This window comes from Capsella rubella, unplaced genomic scaffold (assembly GCF_000375325.1).
Source record: "Capsella rubella cultivar Monte Gargano unplaced genomic scaffold, Caprub1_0 scaffold_4, whole genome shotgun sequence".
In the NCBI taxonomy this organism is placed as follows: Eukaryota; Viridiplantae; Streptophyta; class Magnoliopsida; order Brassicales; family Brassicaceae; genus Capsella; species Capsella rubella.
The window spans coordinates 8,367,423-8,388,135 of record NW_006238920.1 but is presented as its reverse complement, the minus strand read 5'-3'; the positions used below and the strand labels follow the sequence as shown (position 1 = coordinate 8,388,135).

The 20,713-nt window shown below is 37.1% G+C and overlaps 10 protein-coding genes across 10 annotated transcripts; 6 read left to right on the top strand and 4 right to left on the bottom strand.

The window, feature by feature from the left end:
- Positions 1-1,745: 1,745 nt before the first annotated feature.
- LOC17889561 (transcription repressor OFP16) lies at positions 1,746-2,733 on the bottom strand. Its single transcript, XM_006294841.2, has one exon. It carries the CDS (start codon positions 2,678-2,680, stop codon positions 1,958-1,960), a length of 723 nt encoding a protein of 240 aa, XP_006294903.1. The 5' UTR covers positions 2,681-2,733; the 3' UTR covers positions 1,746-1,957.
- Positions 2,734-4,700: 1,967 nt separating this feature from the next.
- On the bottom strand, positions 4,701-6,365 carry LOC17889896 (lactoylglutathione lyase). The gene is made up of 4 exons (XM_006295151.2): positions 6,167-6,365; positions 5,453-5,683; positions 5,203-5,278; positions 4,701-5,008 (listed from the first exon to the last, which is right to left on the bottom strand). Exons 1-4 carry the CDS (start codon positions 6,233-6,235, stop codon positions 4,977-4,979), a joined length of 408 nt encoding a protein of 135 aa, XP_006295213.1. The 5' UTR covers positions 6,236-6,365; the 3' UTR covers positions 4,701-4,976.
- Positions 6,366-6,540: 175 nt separating this feature from the next.
- Positions 6,541-8,479, top strand: LOC17890190 (transcription factor Pur-alpha 1). Its single transcript, XM_006294652.2, has 5 exons — positions 6,541-6,996; positions 7,105-7,152; positions 7,310-7,450; positions 7,541-7,783; positions 7,864-8,479. Exons 1-5 carry the CDS (start codon positions 6,694-6,696, stop codon positions 8,014-8,016), a joined length of 888 nt encoding a protein of 295 aa, XP_006294714.1. The 5' UTR covers positions 6,541-6,693; the 3' UTR covers positions 8,017-8,479.
- A 186-nt stretch (positions 8,480-8,665) lies between these two features.
- On the top strand, positions 8,666-9,923 carry LOC17890021 (probable CCR4-associated factor 1 homolog 7). Its single transcript, XM_006294717.2, has 2 exons — positions 8,666-8,807; positions 8,940-9,923. Exon 2 carries the CDS (start codon positions 9,036-9,038, stop codon positions 9,861-9,863), a length of 828 nt encoding a protein of 275 aa, XP_006294779.1. The 5' UTR covers positions 8,666-8,807; positions 8,940-9,035; the 3' UTR covers positions 9,864-9,923.
- Positions 9,924-10,238: 315 nt separating this feature from the next.
- LOC17890113 (40S ribosomal protein S12-2) lies at positions 10,239-11,649 on the top strand. Its single transcript, XM_006295131.2, has 5 exons — positions 10,239-10,294; positions 10,462-10,520; positions 10,796-11,093; positions 11,177-11,242; positions 11,404-11,649. Exons 2-5 carry the CDS (start codon positions 10,513-10,515, stop codon positions 11,461-11,463), a joined length of 432 nt encoding a protein of 143 aa, XP_006295193.1. The 5' UTR covers positions 10,239-10,294; positions 10,462-10,512; the 3' UTR covers positions 11,464-11,649.
- Positions 11,650-11,785: 136 nt separating this feature from the next.
- Positions 11,786-13,343, bottom strand: LOC17889546 (equilibrative nucleotide transporter 1). Its single transcript, XM_006295501.2, has 2 exons — positions 12,770-13,343; positions 11,786-12,677 (listed from the first exon to the last, which is right to left on the bottom strand). Exons 1-2 carry the CDS (start codon positions 13,275-13,277, stop codon positions 11,944-11,946), a joined length of 1,242 nt encoding a protein of 413 aa, XP_006295563.2. The 5' UTR covers positions 13,278-13,343; the 3' UTR covers positions 11,786-11,943.
- Positions 13,344-14,495: 1,152 nt separating this feature from the next.
- LOC111831149 lies at positions 14,496-15,124 on the top strand. Its single transcript, XM_023784826.1, is given in 3 exon segments — positions 14,496-14,823; positions 14,826-14,892; positions 14,894-15,124. Coding segments are annotated over 3 exon segments (390 nt in total). The 5' UTR covers positions 14,496-14,561; the 3' UTR covers positions 14,955-15,124.
- On the bottom strand, positions 15,050-17,847 carry LOC17889140 (folate-biopterin transporter 1, chloroplastic). Its single transcript, XM_006293867.2, has 9 exons — positions 17,570-17,847; positions 17,193-17,437; positions 17,009-17,073; positions 16,749-16,911; positions 16,498-16,646; positions 16,138-16,398; positions 15,854-16,022; positions 15,666-15,758; positions 15,050-15,535 (listed from the first exon to the last, which is right to left on the bottom strand). Exons 1-9 carry the CDS (start codon positions 17,811-17,813, stop codon positions 15,236-15,238), a joined length of 1,689 nt encoding a protein of 562 aa, XP_006293929.1. The 5' UTR covers positions 17,814-17,847; the 3' UTR covers positions 15,050-15,235.
- Positions 17,848-18,518: 671 nt separating this feature from the next.
- Positions 18,519-19,415, top strand: LOC17887705 (uncharacterized N-acetyltransferase p20). Its single transcript, XM_006295008.2, has one exon. The coding sequence runs from the start codon at positions 18,726-18,728 to the stop codon at positions 19,278-19,280; it is 555 nt and encodes a 184-aa protein (XP_006295070.1). The 5' UTR covers positions 18,519-18,725; the 3' UTR covers positions 19,281-19,415.
- Positions 19,416-19,980: 565 nt separating this feature from the next.
- Positions 19,981-20,702, top strand: LOC17889305 (uncharacterized N-acetyltransferase p20). Its single transcript, XM_006296045.2, has one exon. It carries the CDS (start codon positions 20,078-20,080, stop codon positions 20,627-20,629), a length of 552 nt encoding a protein of 183 aa, XP_006296107.1. The 5' UTR covers positions 19,981-20,077; the 3' UTR covers positions 20,630-20,702.
- The last annotated feature ends 11 nt before the right edge of the window (positions 20,703-20,713 follow it).

Sequence of the window (20,713 nt, the reverse complement as noted above, 5' to 3'; positions counted from 1 at the left end):
GAAACCAAAACCCAATTGTAATATATTTTTTTAATAAAGATTTGATTGTTCATGTGATATATTTGATTAGATTTTTAGTAGATATATTGCAACAAGATTTTGAGAGAAAATATCCACCATAATTTTGCTATATATTAGGAAAAATAACAAACGAAAAAATAATTAGTAAATGTATTAAAATAATTAATATTTTAATTTAATAATAATTATTTCGTAATTAAGTATATTATTTCGTAATTAATTATTATATTTTTTAAATTAATTATATTAGTTTGTTTGAAATTGATATATATATATAATTGACATCGATTATGATAACCGACACAAATAATAACATCACTTTTACAAACTGATAGGAAATATAGTATCATTTTTGAAAATTGACTCATTATTAATATCAGTTATAAGAACTGATACAATTTTTTTTCTTTTGCATCAGTTGATTAAAAACCGATGTGATTTATTTGCATCGGCAATATAAGTATCACTCTTATAAATGATGTAAAATTTCATTGTATCACTTATAAGTAATGTAAAGTTACAAAATAAATGATTCAATACACTCATTTTTTTTGTAGTGATAAATTAGTATTAACCACAGTTTTTTATCGTTTATTTGGTCGAGTGGACCTTCCAACATCCGTCTCTTAGAGCAAGTCCACTGGGGAAAATAAATGGGTTGCCTAAAAAAAGTGGACCAGAAATTTAATCAAAAATAATAAAAAATGTCCACTTTAATGAGAAACGTTGCTTCTAACAGCAACTGAGGCAACGTTGCTTAACCTTAAAATTTTCAAATTGTAATATTAAAATGGCAAGCAACCCACAAAGAGTACTAACCATTAATCATGGTCTTAGGATTCTCAATTATTTTGTTTTGTCTCACATTGTGTTACGTGTAAATCTAATGGAAAGAAGCAAAAATAAACAAATACTAGATCTCTCTATTTAATTGATGTACAATTACAAACAATGTTTCTTTAATACATTTTGTCGAGAGAAACACAATACCAGGCAAAAAAAGTAGCAATTCCTTTCGTTTCTACACATCCATGCATTTTCATTTTCTGATATATGAATTATGGATACAACCATGAAGGCAACGTTAATTCTGTACGTACAGAAAAAAAAAAAAAAAAATCTCATATGATGCGTAGTACTCAACACTTTAGTAATCGTAAATACATTTTGGTCTTACATATATTTACAGAAAGCAAAAGTCTTACTTTATATCTTGTAGAAACATTAACTATATGCCACTTTATGAAAGCATGCATACATATATAGGAGTAATACTTAAAACACGATCCATGCCTTGATATAATATAAGCAATTAGAGAGCTTATCGAGATGCCTCAGGCTTTGTACCTTGGTGATTTTGTTGTCTACTCCAAACCTTATTCTTCACTGACCAAACCAAGTTCAATTTTAACTCTTCGTATAAAGTTTTTTGGACGTATCTCGCTTTCGCTTATATTTTTTACTTAGTTTTAACTATTACAAAACTTTTTTGTAAAAATGGTCCGAACAAGTTATTCACGATCATTAGATATTCACACTTGTTCTAATGTTCATTTCTTTTCACTTAATCATGGTAATGGACCAGTTTTGATATCCCGGTCTGCAATATGTATTGTGCGCTTTATATTAACTATTTTTTTAAAAAAACAATGAAATAAACTAGTTTCGTCGATATCCAACCAAATATACGAATTTTATCTCAAATATTTAACATTTATCTCAAATTTCTTGTATCCTTTTCATCATTCAATTATTTAAATAAAAACATACAAACTATAGAAAATTGTCAGTAGTTCTTCTGGGTTGCTTAGCTACTCTTCTATGAAGAAGTACAATGGGAACAAAAAAAAAACAAAAGTTAGGTTCACTGAACTAATATAGTCACGTGTTGCATTCATTACACGGGCTTTCTTTTATCCCGGCAGCCGCCGCCACGTCAGCATATCCGGCGTTCTTCAGACAAGAGTGAGACCAATATGTCTGAGAAAGCCCTGATGACGAACTTGTGTGTGTCGGTTGGGTTCAAGGAGAGATAAGTGAGTAACAGCTCATCCAAGAAATCGTAACCGTCTTCCGGATCACGGCTAAGTTCTCCGGCTTCAATGGCGGCGTCGATCATCTCTTGCATTGATAGCCGGAAGTCAGTTAACGGGTCCGGTGAGTACACGTTTTGCGTCACGGCGGTTCCTCCGGTTATAAGCCTCGTTGTAGTAGTCGCGGCAGTATCGTAACTCTCCTTGTTCTTCTTCTTCTTCTTTGTCGACGTGATAGTGGCGTCATCGTAATTATTATCAGAGGAATCTCTTGACCGGGTCTCTGGCGAGTCGGTGATTGCATTGGACCGGCCTGGAGAAGAGAAGAAGAAGCGACGGGAAGCGAAAGCGGCGGATACATCAGGAGAGATATCAGATTCATATGATGATGTAGTGGAGGAGGTAGAAGTGGCGGCCTGAGTGGTGGAGGAGGAGGAAGGTAAGTCAACGATACGGTTGTGGTTGTAGAGGAGGTTAAAGTTGTTGAGGAGAACGATGGAGGGACGGCCGGGAAGGTCGGAACCGTCTTGATCGGCGGAGGACGGAGGAATACACGGCGAAGAATAACATTTGGTGAGATTCGACGGGAAGCAAAGATGGAGGCTTTTCCACAATATTTTTGGCATTTTTTTTTTTTTGTAAGAGAAGAAGGAATCAAAATGAGAATAAATGTCCCGAGCAAATGGATATGTTGGCTTATTTTGTAGCAATATATACACAAATTATGTTTCATAGTAACGTTTCTAATAAGGGTACTTATGTCATTTACAAATTCATTAATGTTTTTTGTCCAAATATAATTTTTTTACAGCATAGTAATTAATAAATGAGTTACTATCAATTGTCTGATTTATCTCCTTTTCAAGAATCGTAAATGCAGCTACCAAGAATCTAAATGTTGACTATATTTCTCACGAATCACAACATGCACTGGTGTGTTTGCAAGTTGCAAAACAAAATAAGTGTACTTTGTTACTTATTAGTTATTACTTATAAGTGGAGTTAATTAGAATCCTTAATTTACATTCTACCAAAAAAAAAAAAAATCCTCAATTTACATATATCTAATGATGAAACGTTTACAAACTTTATCCTAAAGGAGTGTTGTACTTTCGAGCGAATGTGAATACCAGATATTTACTTTTTTTCTTTTTTGCTTCTTTCTTTTTGGTTTGATACTTTCTAAATTTGTATTTATTTACTTTGCTTTTCTGAACACCGACGTACAAAGCTGAATATATAACATGGGGAATATTTAATACGTAAATATTTTATTTATTTATTAATAAATTCTGGTTTATTTGATATAACCCATATACGTATATAGTTTTGTCAGAATTACAAATACTGCAAAACATGAAGAATGATTGTCCTTGCAATTACAGAACAGAGCTCACGAGGAGGTGAACATAAAAATTAAAAATCCACCACCTAGATTGGTCCACTCATCATGACGTAAAGCCAAAAGACGTTAGTTCAAGTACGCATACTTCTCTAGTGTGGTCCTTATTCTGGTCCACCGGTCCGATTCACAAGGTCAGGTCGAGTTTTCACTGGTCCGACCAAACAGGTCATTCGGTCAATTTTTTCTTCCTTCTTTAAAAAAAACCTTAAAGATATTTCCAGACCAAGTGACTAATTGCTAAGGTTGCCCACTGTTTTGTTCGGTTGTTAATATGGTGTCAAATCTGATGCATGCAAATCATTTAGATTCATCATGTTTCATAATTTGGAATCAAATCATATAATTTTAAATAATTGTTCTTTGGTTGTTACCTACATGTTTTTCAGTCTAGAAAGTAGGAGATCACTTATATAGGGTAAGATTGAATCAACTTCGGAATGCAAAGCCTATCTATCATTTTGCCAAGGCTACCATGGACCGGTGGTACCACTTTGAGTGGTTATCCGGCACAAGGAAAAAAAAAGAAAAAGATTCGAACTCATCTTTTTATGTAGGCCACAACAGAAGATATAGCTATCAGATTTGTTGATACCCAAGCTACTCATGATTCGTCCAATCTTCCCTCATCAAATGCGAACCACAAAAACGGCGAGTGATGATGGATCAAAAGATTTAGATGTGTCTTAAGACCATCACAGAAGATTGGCAATATTATGGTAAGTTGTAGAATGTTTTTGCAATGCCTTAAGACCATTATGCCCAATGTCTTGTTGGTGTATGGGACAACAACTTAGCCCCACAAATTGATGTCTATATTTTTTGTTATGTTTAGACTGGAATATTGAGACATATTTTCTCTATATTTATTCCTTTTTTTGGGGTCATCAGTTTTCTACACTTATGGATGTTGCAAAATGACCTATTCAGTTCAGTTCAATATTATCCCCGACTCTGATCTTAACCAACTCTAACTTAGCCTCCATTTTTAGGTTTTAGGTGTGATTCAACCAAGCTACATATGGCAATACAAATTAACCCGCGGTTAGAATTGATACGTGTAACGAGTTGTATCCGGGCTGAACCGGGAGAAATTAGGTCCAATATGAAACCCACATTTTCTTGGAGTCATCACAAAAGAAAAGAAAATATTGAGTTGCAAATGTATGGTTGTTCTTAGTTGGGTCTCTTTCTCTCTCAAACTATCTCAATCTCCTCGGTGTTTGTTACAAGGACATGAGAACTACTAGACAAGAAAAGCTCATTAATGCTAATATAAATCCAACATTCAAGGCACATGACATGAGCGTTGAAGCGTAACTTGTCAAATGTTAACATCAAACCTAGACATAACAAGAGTTTACATATATATATATATATATATATGCAGCCTTATTTATCCTGTTCCAACAAACTGGATTATTCCATACTTTTATTTCATTTCTATAAGTGATACCACCACGGAATACTTTTATTTCATTTCTATAAGTGATACCACCACATTTTTCAGGTTCAAAGGCTCAAGATCGACTTGCTACCTCTAATCCGTTCCCTGCAAAATTTGACAGACAGAATCTGTAAGTTGAAACATACATGAACGCCAAAGACAATCCTAGAATACATCTGTTCTCCATTGTTAGAGTCATGAGTGAATTACTAAAGCATCGGGCATAATATATAAGAGTAAACAAACATCTCACTTATAGTTAAACCGGCTTATGAGTAAAAAGAGTCTAATTTAATTACCATCTGGATCAAAGAAGAAAACTTGCTTGACTTTTCCATCAGGAAGTGACTTCTGAAAAGTTTCTATCCCTTTCTCCTACATCATACAACACCGAGAGAACATCAATGAAAGATTAAGGGGATTAACTACAACAATCTTGAAACGATAACATACTACTTACCATTCAATACCAACCATATCCATAACTATTGAATCTGTATAATTAAAAGGGTCATGTAAAAGAGAAAAAGTAATGCAAGGAATTAACACCTTGAGCAAACGAAGAAAAGAGTCGAAGTCAGAGACAGAGAAGCAGATATGGTGACCCGTTGAGAGATGGCTAGGATCCTTAACCGCAGAGGTGGAACTGTAAGGACTTTCTGGAAGGTTTGATGAAGGGTTCCTCTGGATGATGTGCATAGCAAAAGCACCTGGTAAGTTTAGCCAAATGACCTTTATGTCTCCAAAATCAGGGTTTTCAATCTCCTCAAACCCAAATATCTGGAAAAAAATCACACATATAAGCCATTGGTTTATTTCAGAACAAGAGGAAGGGATACAAAACTAACTTGACCAAAATGATTCGAGGTTACAAAACACTAAGCGAAAAACACTAACTCAACCAAAAGGATTGAAGTTACAGAGCACTGTGTCTGTGATTACTACAACTTGTAGTCTACAATTGATGATTTCTGAAATCTCAATTTGTATTCTCTTCCAAATGTAGACACTCTCAACAATAATTAGAAATGAGACAAGTGAACAGAGGAAGAAGAAACACAGCCACAAGAGAAAATCTCTACAGACAAGGCCTATTTGCAAATCATAGATTCTATTGCAGATTCTCGTTAACCCAAAGGTTCTTTTTTTTTTTTTTCCAAATGGTAACAACTCAAAATCAAGAACAGAGAACTTAATGAATCCGCAAGAGGACAGGTAAAAAGGATAAGAAATTGAAAACGTGGATTAGGGATTATGGTTTACCTCTTTGTAAAATTGGGCGAGGCGTGTGATGTTCGATGATTCCCTAGCTATATGGCCTAGACTCGCCATCTTTGGATTCTCTTAACCAAACAACTCAAAAACAGAGTTACAGTTTCCGCAAGGTTGAAACAACAATGGTCGACTTAAAAGGACAAGTAAAAGTAAATCCCAGTCATCATGTTTTGTACGACGGATACGTGGCACCCGGTTAGTTTAACACAACTTCAATCAAACCATACGGCTAAGCCGATCGGTTTTGACTAGTCCAGTAGAAATTTATGGAATTTTCTACTGAGTAAGATTAACCAAACATATGTATCCGGTTCAAAATATCCGGTTCGATATTAAACCCTATTTCTCGTAATCAGAATCTCTCACCTCCACAACATTTGTTTTTCACATTCTCCAATCGCACTTGCTTTACCTCTCTCTCCTTCAGATCAGACGTCAATTTCAACTCTCCCCAGTGAAGAGAAGAAGAGATTTCACCGGCAACTTCTACTCCGATCGGTCAATTGAAGATTGACATGGAATCTAATTCTGGCGGAGGCGGAGGAGCTGAAGGCGGAAGAGCCACAGCTGGAGGAGGAGGAGGGAGCGATGTTGAATTGGTGAGCAAGACGTTGCAGGTTGAGCATAAGCTTTTCTATTTTGATCTTAAGGAGAATCCTCGCGGAAGGTATCTGAAGATATCGGAAAAGACGTCGGCGACGAGGTCAACCATCATCGTTCCTTCCTCCGGCATCTCTTGGTTCCTCGATCTCTTCAATTACTACGTTGATTCCGACGAACACGAGCTTTTTAGCAAAGAATTGCAGCTTGACTCCAAGGTTTGAACTTTATCATCACTCTCCTCTGAGGTACAGTCGTTGACTTTTTTGTTTGTTTTTGTTTTACTCTCTTTTGATTTATGTGTGCTGCTTTGCTTTGTTTATTAGGTGTTTTACTTCGACATCGGTGAGAACAGAAGGGGCCGCTTCTTAAAGGTATCCATTTCTTTGTCCAAGTCTGAAGTTTTTTAATTTCTTGAATTTGAAGTTTTAGGGATGTTTAGGAAAGTTGTTATCATTTTGGTTATGTGACTAGGTCGAGGTATCAAAAGTTTTAGGAGTGTACTAATGGGGGGTTTTGGTGTGGTGGTAGGTGTCAGAAGCATCAGTTAGTAGAAATCGAAGTACCATTATTGTTCCAGCTGGAAACTCTCCTGATGAAGGGTGGGCAGCTTTCAGGAATATCTTGGCTGAAATTCATGAAGCATCTGGACTTTTCGTGATGCCGAACAAGGTCTCCTTTGATTCTTTTTGTTTGTTGTTGAAACCGTTTACTAAGCTCTCTGTTTATTTGGTCTCTCATTGTCTCTTTGTTTGGGAACAGAAACCTTCTGATGGACAGGAACATCTGGTTGGACTTTCAGATGATGTTGGAGCTGGATTTATACCTGGCCATGGTAGTCAGCAGCCATCTTCTTCAGAACACACTGTGGATCGAGCAATTGATTCGCCAGGACAGGATGAAACGGCAATGACGGGTGTTTCTAAAGTAATCAGAGCTGACCAGAAACGGTTCTTCTTTGATCTCGGGAACAATAACAGAGGACACTTCCTGAGGATATCTGAGGTAAAGTCTTTGCTGTTTAACTTTTAAGAGCTTGATTTTGTTGTGGTTTTAAGACTAAGCATTTTTCCCAATACACGTAGGTGGCAGGTTCTGACAGGTCCTCCATCATTCTACCATTATCGGGTCTTAAGCAGTTTCACGAAGTAATTGGTCACTTCGTGGACATCACCAAAGACAAGATTGAAGGTATGACAGGTGCCAATGTCAGAACAGTTGACCCTCCTCAGAGATAAGTATTGATTCTTTTTAGAGGATGGAATCTCCGATCTTCTAATAATTTGAATCTGGCTACTTCAAGTAGCTGTCTGAACCTCGGTGTGCAATAGTTTGAAGTAATTTCTCGCCCCTTCACAGCCTCTAAAATAACTCAGCAGGATCATCATCTGGCTTAATAGCAGAGACAACTCTGGGAGTCAGCAACTGGGAAATAAGCTGATAATTTATCCACCATTTGTATCTCTCTCTCTCTTATCTCTCCCTTCTTCCTCTTAGTAACAGTTTGAAAAGTTGTGACTCCTCCTCAGTTTGCTTCTCTTCTGTAACTTCTACTTCTTCTTTTTTCTTCCTTTTGTTTAGTTTGGGTCATTGGGTGTATATCTGTTGACGGCTTGATGCATTTCAATTGTAAAAGAATATTGGGGTTATATATATTTGGGCTAATGAATAAAAATATTTTGAGTCTGAGTTTGAGGTTTATCATTCTTGGAACTCTTAAAGAGCAGTTGAGCATGCTTTGGTGAAATAAAAGATTTGACCGCTTTAACAATATCCCGTAAACAGAAATTGCCACATTAAACAAAAATTATAACAATTAATTTAATTAAAGCTAAAAAAGGAGTAGCTTCAAAGTTCAGAGTTCAGACACTCTCATATATAGAGAGACACAGAGAGAAAAATAAAAAAGGTATTGTCGGTGATTTATATATACTTTACAATAAACCACCACTTCCTCTGAAACCCTAGACTGAAGAAATCGCCGTCCTTTCCAGAAACATCTTATCTAAACTCTTCGCTTCATTACAAGGTTCGTACACGGACGACATATCTTTTGTAAATTGTCAATCTGTCATTATTGTGTTTTCGTTGAATCGTGTTCGAGATTTTAAGTAATCAGAAGGTTTTGGATTCATTTCTTTGTTGTTGAATCCATTTGCAGATCTGATGAAACTGGATCAGATCGTACTCTAGATCCAGATGCTATTAGAGTTGTTCACTCGGATCCATCATCACCATCGTCATCATCATCATTATTATGTCTCTTTTTCTGAAGGACGATTCGATTCAAATCCGTGAAGTATGGAACGACAATCTCGAATCAGAAATGGCTTTGATTCGAGAAGTCGTCGACGATTTCCCATTCGTAGCAATGGACACAGAGTTCCCAGGGATTGTGTGTAGACCAGTCGGATCATTCAAAACCAACACAGAGTATCACTACGAAACGCTTAAAACAAACGTCAACATTCTCAAGATGATTCAGCTAGGTCTCACTTTCTCTGATGAGAAAGGCAACCTCCCAACTTGTGGAACTGACAACAAATACTGTATCTGGCAGTTCAATTTCCGCGAATTCGACCTCGAATCCGACATTTTCGCCACCGATTCTATCGAGCTTCTACGTCAATCGGGCATCGATTTCGCGAAAAACAACCAGATGGGGATCGATTCGAAACGTTTCGCCGAGCTCCTGATGTCTTCAGGGATTGTGTTGAATGAAAATGTCCATTGGGTTACATTCCACAGCGGGTACGATTTCGGTTACTTGTTGAAGCTCCTGACTTGTCAGAATCTGCCTGAGACGCAGACGGGTTTCTTCGAGATGATCAATGTGTATTTCCCGAGAGTTTACGATATCAAACACTTGATGAAGTTCTGTAACAGTCTTCATGGAGGCCTGAACAAATTGGCTGAGCTGCTCGAAGTTGAGAGAGTTGGGATATGTCACCAGGCGGGATCGGATAGCTTGTTGACGTCGTGTACATTCAGGAAGCTGCAGGAGAATTTCTTCATTGGTTCCATGGAGAAGTATTCTGGTGTTTTGTATGGATTAGGTGTTGAGAATGGTCAGATTGTTCATTGATTAAAATAAAAAAAGTTTCTAAATTAATATGATAAGTTCTGTGTTCTTTATTTAGATTCATTTAGATTGTTTTTTACATCACCACAGAGAAAGCTGTTTGAAGAAGTATATGACCGCAAGAATTTACATTTTGGTTTGGTATTGAGCTCTCACCTATTTTGATTACATACTTTATCATGTTAACAACATCACTCAGTTTATTGAAAAATTGAAACTCTCAAAGAGACAATTCGGCCACCAAGAAAACGACGTCGTTTAATTGAGGACCCAAATCGAAGGAATGGCCCAGTGTAAAGCCCATAAAAGTGGCCCATTTTCTCGACAAATCTGTAAAAATCATTTTCAGCAGGGTTCGTAAAACCCTAATATATAACTCGTTACTCCATTTTTGGCTTCGTCTTCAACTCATCGTTGCAGCCTCCCTTTCTAAGGTTAGTAGTAGTAGTATTTGTACTCCTTTGCTCTGTTCCTCTTTTGAATTGATCTGTGTTATGTACGTGATTGTACAACTTTATTCTTCTTGCTCCGATTTGGCTTTGTAATTTCTTTTTTATGTGTGTATTTTATTGAGACTGATTTGCTTAATTTTTCTTGGCAGTTTTTGATTTTTGCTTCTCTTTGTTCGTAAAGCCAATTTCAAAGAGTCAATATGTCTGGGTAAGTATCCCTTGCGATACAGCTGTATTGGATTCTCACTACATTTTTTTTAATCTACTCAATCAGTGATCAATAGAGTTGATACATTGGGATGTAAGGTTGATAGATGCTATGCTTTGATTTGGATTTAAATGCTATGTGACTCAAATCTATAAATTTTCTAGTTTGGCATTGATCTACATAAAAATGCAGATTGATTAGTATTATTTGCATCACAGTTCTTACAGTTTAATTCGAATTATTGTTTAAAGTATCAAACGTTCTCATCATTTCAGTGATGAGGCTGTTGCACCTGTTGTTCCTCCGGTTGCTGAGGCAGCTGCGATCCCAGAGGATATGGATCTGATGACTGCAGTGCAGTTGACAGTAAGGAAAGCTTGTGCTCATGGTGGTGTGGTTCGTGGTCTCCATGAAAGTGCTAAGCTTATTGAGAAGCGTGTCGCTCAGCTCTGTCTCTTGGCTGAAGATTGCAACCAACCTGATTATGTCAAGCTGGTTAAAGCTCTTTGCGCTGACCACAACATCAACTTGCTTACAGTTCCAAGTGCCAAAACCCTCGGTGAATGGGCTGGTGTAAGTAGTCTTGTTTATAAAGCTCTCTTAAAGAATGTTTATGTTCCTCTCGTTCTACTCTTAAATCTTGAATGTGGTTGCAGCTCTGCAAGATTGATTCAGAGGGCAATGCTAGGAAGGTTGTTGGATGCTCTTGTCTTGTAGTCAAGGTAACGATACTTCTAACATTCTTGTATTCCATGAATCATGGTAACTTCTAAAAAATATGTATATGACTTGTGTACTGTTGTACTGTTGCTCTATATGTACACAATGTATATGACTTGTGTACTGTTGCTTTATACGTGCTGTTATGTATTGGCTGTTACAGGATTACGGTGAGGAGACAACTGCTCTAAACATCGTCAAGAAGCACATTGAATCAAACTAAATCAAGCAAAGGTCAAGTATCAGATGCTTTCACCCAATGAAGCGCATTTTTTTAACTTTTGGTCACTCTCTTTTTTTCCTCTTGTGTTCTTTGTTTTTGATATGTAATACTCGGTAGAGATTTTCTTTTGGAACATGAAGTTTTGACGTTATGTAGGCTCTATCAATTTCATCTTGCTCATTATCATTTTACAGTTCTACTGCTTTTAGTGATTACAGTATTCTACAAAACAAATTACGTATACTTCGGAATCATTTTGTGTTTTCCATTGATTTTATTGCATCATTTATGCTTACTCTCTTTACTCTCCAACAAAACCTAATGTTACAAGGTAAAAACTGAAATAGAAAACATTGATAGCATTTCTAACATACAGACTCGAAGACTTTTCTCTCTAACGGAACACATTTTGGTTAAGCCAAGTAAACCGACAGGGGAGAAGAACTTAAGTACAAATAAGATTTACATGGTCTAGTAGAATCAGATGTACCAGAACCAAGCTAAGACAGACCCTGAAGCCAGACCAATAACCAAGAAGAGCGTAATGACAGTACCTGCAGCTTCTGCATGTTGCATTTGCACAGCTTTAGGAGCCAGAATCATCAAAACACTAATCAAGTATCCGTTAGTTAATCCCAGTAAGCAGGTCAATACCATTACAGGAATCTCAGTCCTCAGAAACATCGGACCATGCAAGCAACACCAAAAGAGAGGGTAAAACAACAGCCTTGCAACGCAACCGCAAACCGCAATCCTCTCATCCTCAGGCATGAACACTGCGGTCAAGCATTTCCCAACTAAATCAAACACGTTGTAATTTGCAATGAGTAGAACAGGGTACCAATCTTTGAGACTCTGGGAATGAACATCCTCAGTGATGAATCCTGGAAATATCGACAATGTCACAACGTATATGAGAATGATCCCAAAGCCATAAGATTTGACACTTTTGACGATTCCCCAAAGAGTTGTTCTCCAATCAGATCCGGTCACAGAACCTTTCTTCAGTCTCTCATCCTCGCTTATGGCCTTGGTCTTAACCTCACTGTAGTACTTCATTACAGGAAGTGTTTGAGCAATGTTGTAAAACACAACACACATCACCATCACAACAATTCCGACACTAAAGTAAAGATTTGCACTTTTCCTTAACCCATCAGGGTTTTGAGGATACATAGCTTTAGCTAAGATTCTCAATATCGAAGCAAGCACACCTAAAAAAACAATGGCAAGACGATAAAACTGATTAGGATATTGTGACTTTTGATATTTTGTTTTCTAAGAGTTAAAAAAACATTTTTTTTACCAGAAGCAGCAGTGCCGGCGACAACAGCTTGCATATACCTCTCCGGCAATTCACCGGCGACGCCGAAAAGACCACCCTGCATAAAACTATCAGCGAGACCGGAGAACGCAACGACAACGGATGTAACATCAAAACCGGCGTAGAGACCGATCTGTCCCTTAACGTAGACCAGATCAAGAACGGGGATGATTAACAAGCCGCTGATGAAGACGGAGAGACCAAAATTGATTCTAAAGCTCGCATGTCTCTTTTGAGCGAAGAAGACGACGATAACAAGAAGAGAGACGAGACCAGAGAGCATGTAGACAACGGCGAAGATCCTATCGACGGCGGTAGAAGGGTAAAGGTAGGAGAAGTAATCTACGGCGGAGATGATTGCGTTCCAAGGAAGAAGAGAGCCGAGACCTAGAGTGAAGAAGATGATGTAAGCCAAATTGTATGAATCATTTGGTTCTGTTTTGGAGATGACGACAAGAAGCGGTTCTTCGGGTTTCCCAAAGGCTTCCATAAGAATCCGATTTGAGAGAAATGTATCTCCTTGGCGCGTACTGAGGGATGAGATAATTTTCAAATTTTGTGGTTTCTTTCACAATTGTGCAAGTTAGACTTTGTTTATATAAATATGTAAATTTTGTTGTAACTGTTATATATGTTTTTGTAACGCTTTCTTTTTTGATGTGTTGACTACATGCATGCATGTGTCCGTTATATAAGCTGTTTGGTTTTTCACCACACTTCTTTATGTGTAACCAAACAAAAAAAGCTAGTATATATTATAGTTGTTTTTGATAAAATTGATGGTTTTTGCTTGAATTAAGGGTAGTGACTGTTTTTGTTAATAACAATGTTGAAATGTTTCATGCATGCAATGCTCAAACCTGTTGACCAAAGAATTGCCTAAAGGTGGAACACTTCGTTTTTTTTCCTTTAAGACTGGATATATTTTTTTTTTTGTGAATTTTTCTTAATCAATTACTAGGAGATATCTCGTAACTAAAATATAGTATAAAATGTTATACTTGTATTTATTGTATGTTATCTTTATTTTGTTTGAGACAATGGTTACTTTTTTTTTGGGATAAAATTACATAAATATTTTTGAATTTAACATGTATATATAATTGAAAAAGATATAACTTCTGAAATTGTTGTTAATGGTTCTTTAAGTCCGAGTGAAGGGAAGAAAATCTCCGTCGTGGACTGAAGGGAATACCTTATACTGAAGGTTGATAGTAGATTTATCTTTAGAATATTTCTCCAAATACTGAACATATAGTGAATAAGTAAATATTAAAGTTTCTAGAGTGTTATTGTTTAGATTATTATTATTATTATTTTTATTTTTTATTGTTTAGATTATTATTATTATTATTATTATTTTTTATTGTTTAGATTATTATTTAGGTTTAAAAATATAATTTTTAAAAAATACGATATAAGAAGTGTTAAAAAAAATACGATGTAAGTATATCCTTTCTGTTTATAAATCATCTTCACTTAAATTTTAAATATTCTTATAATTTTCCTATTGAAGAAAGCCATGTTTACGAATTGTAACCAAAGAGAAAAAAGAAAACATAGGAAACAAAAAAAAAGAGTTGTCTTTTTAATGAGAGAAAGGAAATACAAATCGATCATTTCAATAAAACTCTGTACAAGGACAATATTTGATTATCAATAAAGTTTTAAGTGATATAAAAAAAAATCGATCATTTCATCTTTTCTTTTGGGGTTTTGATTTAGGGTTTCTGATATTTGAATTGTAATTTTCTTTCTTTGCGTGCGCGACGCGATGGGTGAAAGAAAAGGCTTAACCAAATACTATCCCCCACCCTATGATCCGGTGATCATTCGCCGGATCCGAAAACCTAAGAAAGCTATGAAATCGAGACACCTGGCCGTGAGTGTAGTAGACTCTATGCTTGAGGCTTTGAGTATAAGAGACAAAGAAGAAGAAGAAGAAGAAGAAGAAGTTGCAAAAGAGGAAGATGCAGCGTTGATAAAATCTATCAGGTTTGGTAAACAGAGGAGGATTGTAGAAGAAGACGAGGAAAATGAAAGGCAATAGATGAGAAGAAACCTAAGATTAAGAAACTTGCTTGCATCATTACCCTGAAGAAGAAGTTTGGGACTCGCATCACTATGCCACAACCATGGTGCTGATGAGGAAGACCGAATGAGGTAATGTTGAATACAAATCCAGAATCATGTTAGAAATCACATTGTTGAGATTAATATCATTACTATCTTATCTTTGCATATCGCAATAGGTTTCTGGAATTTATAAGAGTTTGTTTTTTAAATTACAACATTTTTGGAGTTTGGTTACATGATATGGAATAATTTTCAAGTTAATAGCCTGTTTCACTCTTCCCAAGTAAAATCATTGGGTTGGAACTGAAAACACAGAACCCCCAAAAGGTATAACATTTAACATTTAACTTTTTGACTTTATAATCATCTTCCTCAATTAGACTTCATCTCAATGTCTGCATCATCTTTTGTAAGAGTGTCTGGAGAATCTCGCGGTAAAAGACCGAGAAGAGGCAGAGGGAGTAATGAGCTAAGATTGCAGAGGATAATAAGTGTTGATAGGTTACCGAAACTGTCTTTTGTGATGCCGAATACTTGAGTCAGCCCTGCACCCATAAGTCCACCTAGAACACTGCCTCCATTAGAAATTGACATGAGTGTAGCAAAGAGAGTTGCCTCCATTCCTTCTGGACACAATCTCGCTGCTAACACAAGAACCGGCATGAATGAAGCCTGTGGCAGTTTGATTTTAAGCTGTCAGTGCATTGATACTGATACATTCCAATAATGCTGCACTAACTACTGAATTACAATCCGAGAACTCAAAGCCTTTGAAGAACTTAATGCAAACAAAAGCTTATACCTGAGCGAGGACTGTTAGGATTAGAGAGTCTCCTATAGCAAACCACTCGTCACTAATTCCCAACTGTCTGTTAAAACCTGACACAAGGATAACCTGCAAAACATAAGAGCGGTCCCAAGAGTTACTAATTGATTTTGTAGCAGGCATAGATGGCAAAGTTTTTCTAGTAAAGTGCAGATGGGACCAACCTGAGTCATCCCAAGACCTGTGCCAAAAATTGTCGTCACAAGAAAGATTTTTCTCAGCGGAACAGTCTTCAGGAATCCGTTGTACAGTCCTACTCCGAGCAATGATGCAATTGAGGTCACAAGTTTAACTCGTCCCAGAAACTCCGGAGTAAAGCCAAGTTTGTTTGTTCTGAGATGAATTTGAAACCAAATAACATAATTAGATTCTGTAGTTAATATTTAATACCATCTCACAATAAATATAAATATGCCGATGATCAGGAACCAAGTGGAAGAGGACATACGTGAAGTAAAACATTGCAGAATCTGAGTGTGGTGTGGCTTGCCATAAGAAGATAAATAAGGTCGGAAGGAAAACATTTGGCTGCTTAATGGCACTCCACAGCTGAATCATGTTCTGCTTTGAGGTCTGAAGAAAGCCAGGACTGACCAAGGCTATGTTTTCTTTCTGCCCTAATGCTGGTTTGACCACACGTTGTTCGTTCACGAGAACAGCAACAGCTGAAGTTATCAAAGGTAGTAAAGCTGTCACCCCAAATACAAACCTGAGGTATAACAGCTTTTAGAATGCCACTTAGTTAGTTATCTATGCCACATGATACCGAAAAAGAAAAGCTACTGTATGCGCAAATTGAGTACTGTACCTTACACCATATGACTCCACCAAGGAGCCACTAAAGTAGGAACTCACAATTCCACCAAAAGCTGAGGATCCCCAGCACAATGACTGCAGAGATCCCGACACGCTTTGTGACTCACCACGAGCCCGTTCCACTACCATCGAGTCTACTACCTATGAAAAGTTAACCACTCAACATTTCAATATGCTGGAATAACCAACTCTATCTTGCAACTCAACCAGGCCAAGTTAACCAGAATGCATTAGAAAACTTACGACATCAGAAAAGGCGACAGAGAGGGAACCGAGAAGTATACAAGAAGCAGCACTATATTTACTGTCAACAAAACCGGCCATCAAACTCCACGAAAATGCACCAAGAAGTCCCGAGAGAACTAGATACGACCTCCTTCGATATCCAAATAGAGGCAACGAATCACTGTAAAACAGACCAAGTTCCTTAGACTTTGCTATTGGTTCTTCAACAATATAATCAAAAAGTGCAAACAAGTAGAGAGTTGATGAAGAACACATACCTGATAAAACCGTATAGAGGCTTAACGAGCCACGGCAATGACGAAAGACCCGTTATCACAGCTGTCTAGTCAAGAGGTATATTTTGTCAGCCTAGAAAAAGATATTATTCCACGAAAGGTCCAATAAGGAACTCCAAAAACATTTCAATCAATCTCCTTAAAAAAGGGAATAACAAGGACATACCTCAGCAGGATCAAGATGCAAGTCATCTTTTAAATAGAAACTAACAGCGAGCCTTGCGAGTCCTAAAACACCTTGAACAAAATAAACCATAGCTACAGCAACATTGTCCGGTGATAATTCAACACCGTAAAACTTGGTTCTGCTACTAAGTTGTTTTCCTTTATTACGAGGCGGCTGTGTTCTAATACTAGAAGTATCTCTGTCTCCTTCCACATCCGTATTCGATGCATCTCCTTCAGCTACACCTATTTGAATGAACACCACACATTTCTCACATTAGAAATGAGAAATTAACACCCAGTTTCATGCATAATTCAATAAATCAAACAAGAACCCAAGTTTTAAATAAGAAATGGATGAAAGATGATACAACTTACTAATCCTAGAATCTAGAAGAAGGCTTTCCTCAGAATCTCGCCGGCGAGGAAGCTCCGGGATTGAAACAATGGAGGGCATATCTCTGTCAGGAGGTCTCCTACGAATATTCCGGCGTGATGCACGATGAGATCGGGCGGCGATTGAAAGGCGTCGTGTCCCGTTGTTGGCGGAGAGGACGGTGAATGGCAGAAGTGTAAATTGAGAAGGTGAGATTGGGATAGAGAAAAGATTGTGACTCGCCATTTAATTACGGGTTTGGGTTTAGGCCGTGTATTCCGCTCTCGACGAGTCTCTTGATTTTTTCTACTTTGTTTATTTATCTATTATTATTATTTTTTTGTATTTTTTTTTCATTTTCTGATTGTAGATAAATGCATAATTTTCATTTTTTTCTTTCCTTTTCTTACTTTTTATTAACACATTCTTTTCTTTTCAAGATTTTCTTTCTTTCTTTTTTTTGCTACTATGTACCAAACATTACAATCAGGAGGAAAATATAGATAAATCCACACAATATTCTAAAAAAACCACCAAAACAATATAAAAAACTCAATATTTTGTAAATAAAACTAGTAAATTACTACTACATATATATATATATTAATATTTTCTAACATTATATACATATACGTGACGTGACTGAGACTGAATGTGTGCCCCATAAGTTGAAATTATTCGAATGCTTAAAAAAGATTTAAAAACAAAAAAAAACAATATAAGGACTAGCATCAATGTATTATTGTAGTTGGATTTATATGCATTTTCTAAAATGTCAATTACGTTTATGGAAAATAATGTGACCAAACAAGTAAACGAACTTTCACTTAAATCAAAAAAGTGATAAATGAATGGTAGATAAAAAAAATTGTAAACGAGTTCATTCATTTCATCCCATACGATCGTAAAACCGCCTTTTCCACTACACCTTCCATTCAACAAGACCTTATTGTTGCGTATTTGACCGCTCGAAGCAACAAGGAAAGTTCTGTTTTCCTTTGCTTGTTAGAAAGATTCAGATTATATAATAATTCTCGCAATTCGTATACCAAGTATCATCAAATTTCCCTCTAAATTAAACGAAACAAGTCGTCTGTGAGAATTTGAGAGAGATCACTATTTTAAAGAAGCTTCAAAGAAACAAAGAAAAAAAACTCAATGGAGATCGACTCATTTACTACGATCAAACCGGCCGTGTCTTCCTCACTTCCGGAGAAAGTCCATCTCCGACCAATGACTCTCTCCGACATTAACGACTTCATGGTTTGGGCTACTGACTCAAAGGTCACACGCTATTGCACGTGGGAGCCTTACACAAGCAAAGAAGCCGGGATCGAGTACATGAACAACGTCATTTTGCCACACCCTTGGCTCAGGGCTATCTGCTTAGAGGACGACCGTCCGATCGGCTCCATCTCGGTCACCCCAGTCGATAAGATCAGAGGAGAGATTGGTTATCTCCTCGGGAGCAAGTACTGGGGGAGAGGGATCGCCACGGAGGCTGTGAGGCTTGTGGCGGCGGAGATATTCAAGGAGAAGCCGGATATGGAGAGGCTTGAGGCACTTGTTGACGTTGAGAATGTCGGATCTCAAAAGGTTCTTGAAAAAGTTGGGTTTGTGAGAGAAGGTGTTATGAGGAAATTTATGTATCTTAAAGGAGATGTTAGAGATATGGTCATGTTTAGTTTCCTGCCTTCTGATTCTTTACACTGATGATCTTATATGATCTGGTTTAATTTGCATCAATCACATCAGATCTATATAGATAATATATAGCGAAAATTTGTATTTTGCTTAGTTTGTATAAACCACATGTTATATAAGTCGATGTGCTGCTCTATTTCTCTTCTTCTCATGTTCTTGTAACCTTATTTACTATGTTTTCTACCAAGATTATTTGAGAGTACTACATATGCATGCATGCATAATGCCTTTCCGTTTCACCAGTTTATGTTGAAAATGCTAAAAGTACAATAAACGAAATGAAACATGAAATACGCTAAAAGTACAATAAACGAAATGAAACATGAAATACTTGATTAACTAACTAAATTAAGTTTAACTAAAGGACTAATATTAAATTTAGTTATACACACATGGACGAGTAATTTGATTCTTGCGTTGACTTGAACAGTTCAAACCTATTTGGAAAAGACGACAACACAAGATTTGCCACTTGATAATATGGGCATGTAGCTGGAAGCAACTTGGTAGGTTCGGATCAATACTTTGTTTGGCAACCAAGTAACTGTTGAAAGTCAAAGGTCAAATGTAGACAATTATCCATTCACACGATGACACGTAATCTGATGATGTCGTAGCATCAAACAATATCATAGACAACAAAATATTTAAACTCTATTCTAATATCAAATGGTACTATTTTAGTGTTTTTTCTAGTCAAAAGTAATGAGGAGGATCCTAAGTGTTTATAGATCACGATCTGCATATAAAAGACACCGCTTAGACGTGGTAATGTGATATCTCAAACAGTCATCATTACTCTGGAGATGGACTCACAAGAAAGTACTCAACCGATCATGAGCTCTTCGCCTCCGGCCGGAAGAGTATCACTCCGGCTGATGACTCTATCCGACGTCGACGACTACATGGTTTGGGCCACAGACCCTAAAGTGGCACGCTTTTGCACTTGGGAGCCTTGCACGAGCCGAGACGAAGCCATCAAATACATAACCGATCGTGTCTTGACACACCCTTGGCTCCGAGCCATCTGCTTGGAAGACAACCGTCCGATCGGCTACATCTTGATCATGGCGGTGGATGACATCAGAAAAGAGATCGGTTATGTCCTAGCGAGAAAGTACTGGGGGAAAGGGTTTGCGACTGAGGCCGTGAGACTATTGACGTCGGAGATATTTAAAGAATTCCCGGAGATTGAGAGGGTTGAGGCTCTTGTCGATGTGGACAATGTTGGATCTCAAAGAGTTCTTGAAAAAGTTGGGTTCACTAGAGAAGGTGTGATGAGGAAGTTTCTATGTATCAAGGGAAGAGTTAGAGACACTGTCATGTTTAGTTTCTTGCCTAGTGATACTTTGAAGTAATTGATCAACAGAAATATTATTCTGCAAGCGTAATCATACAGTACGGTTCATAGCACGGGACATTTGATATAAACTCACTGTTTT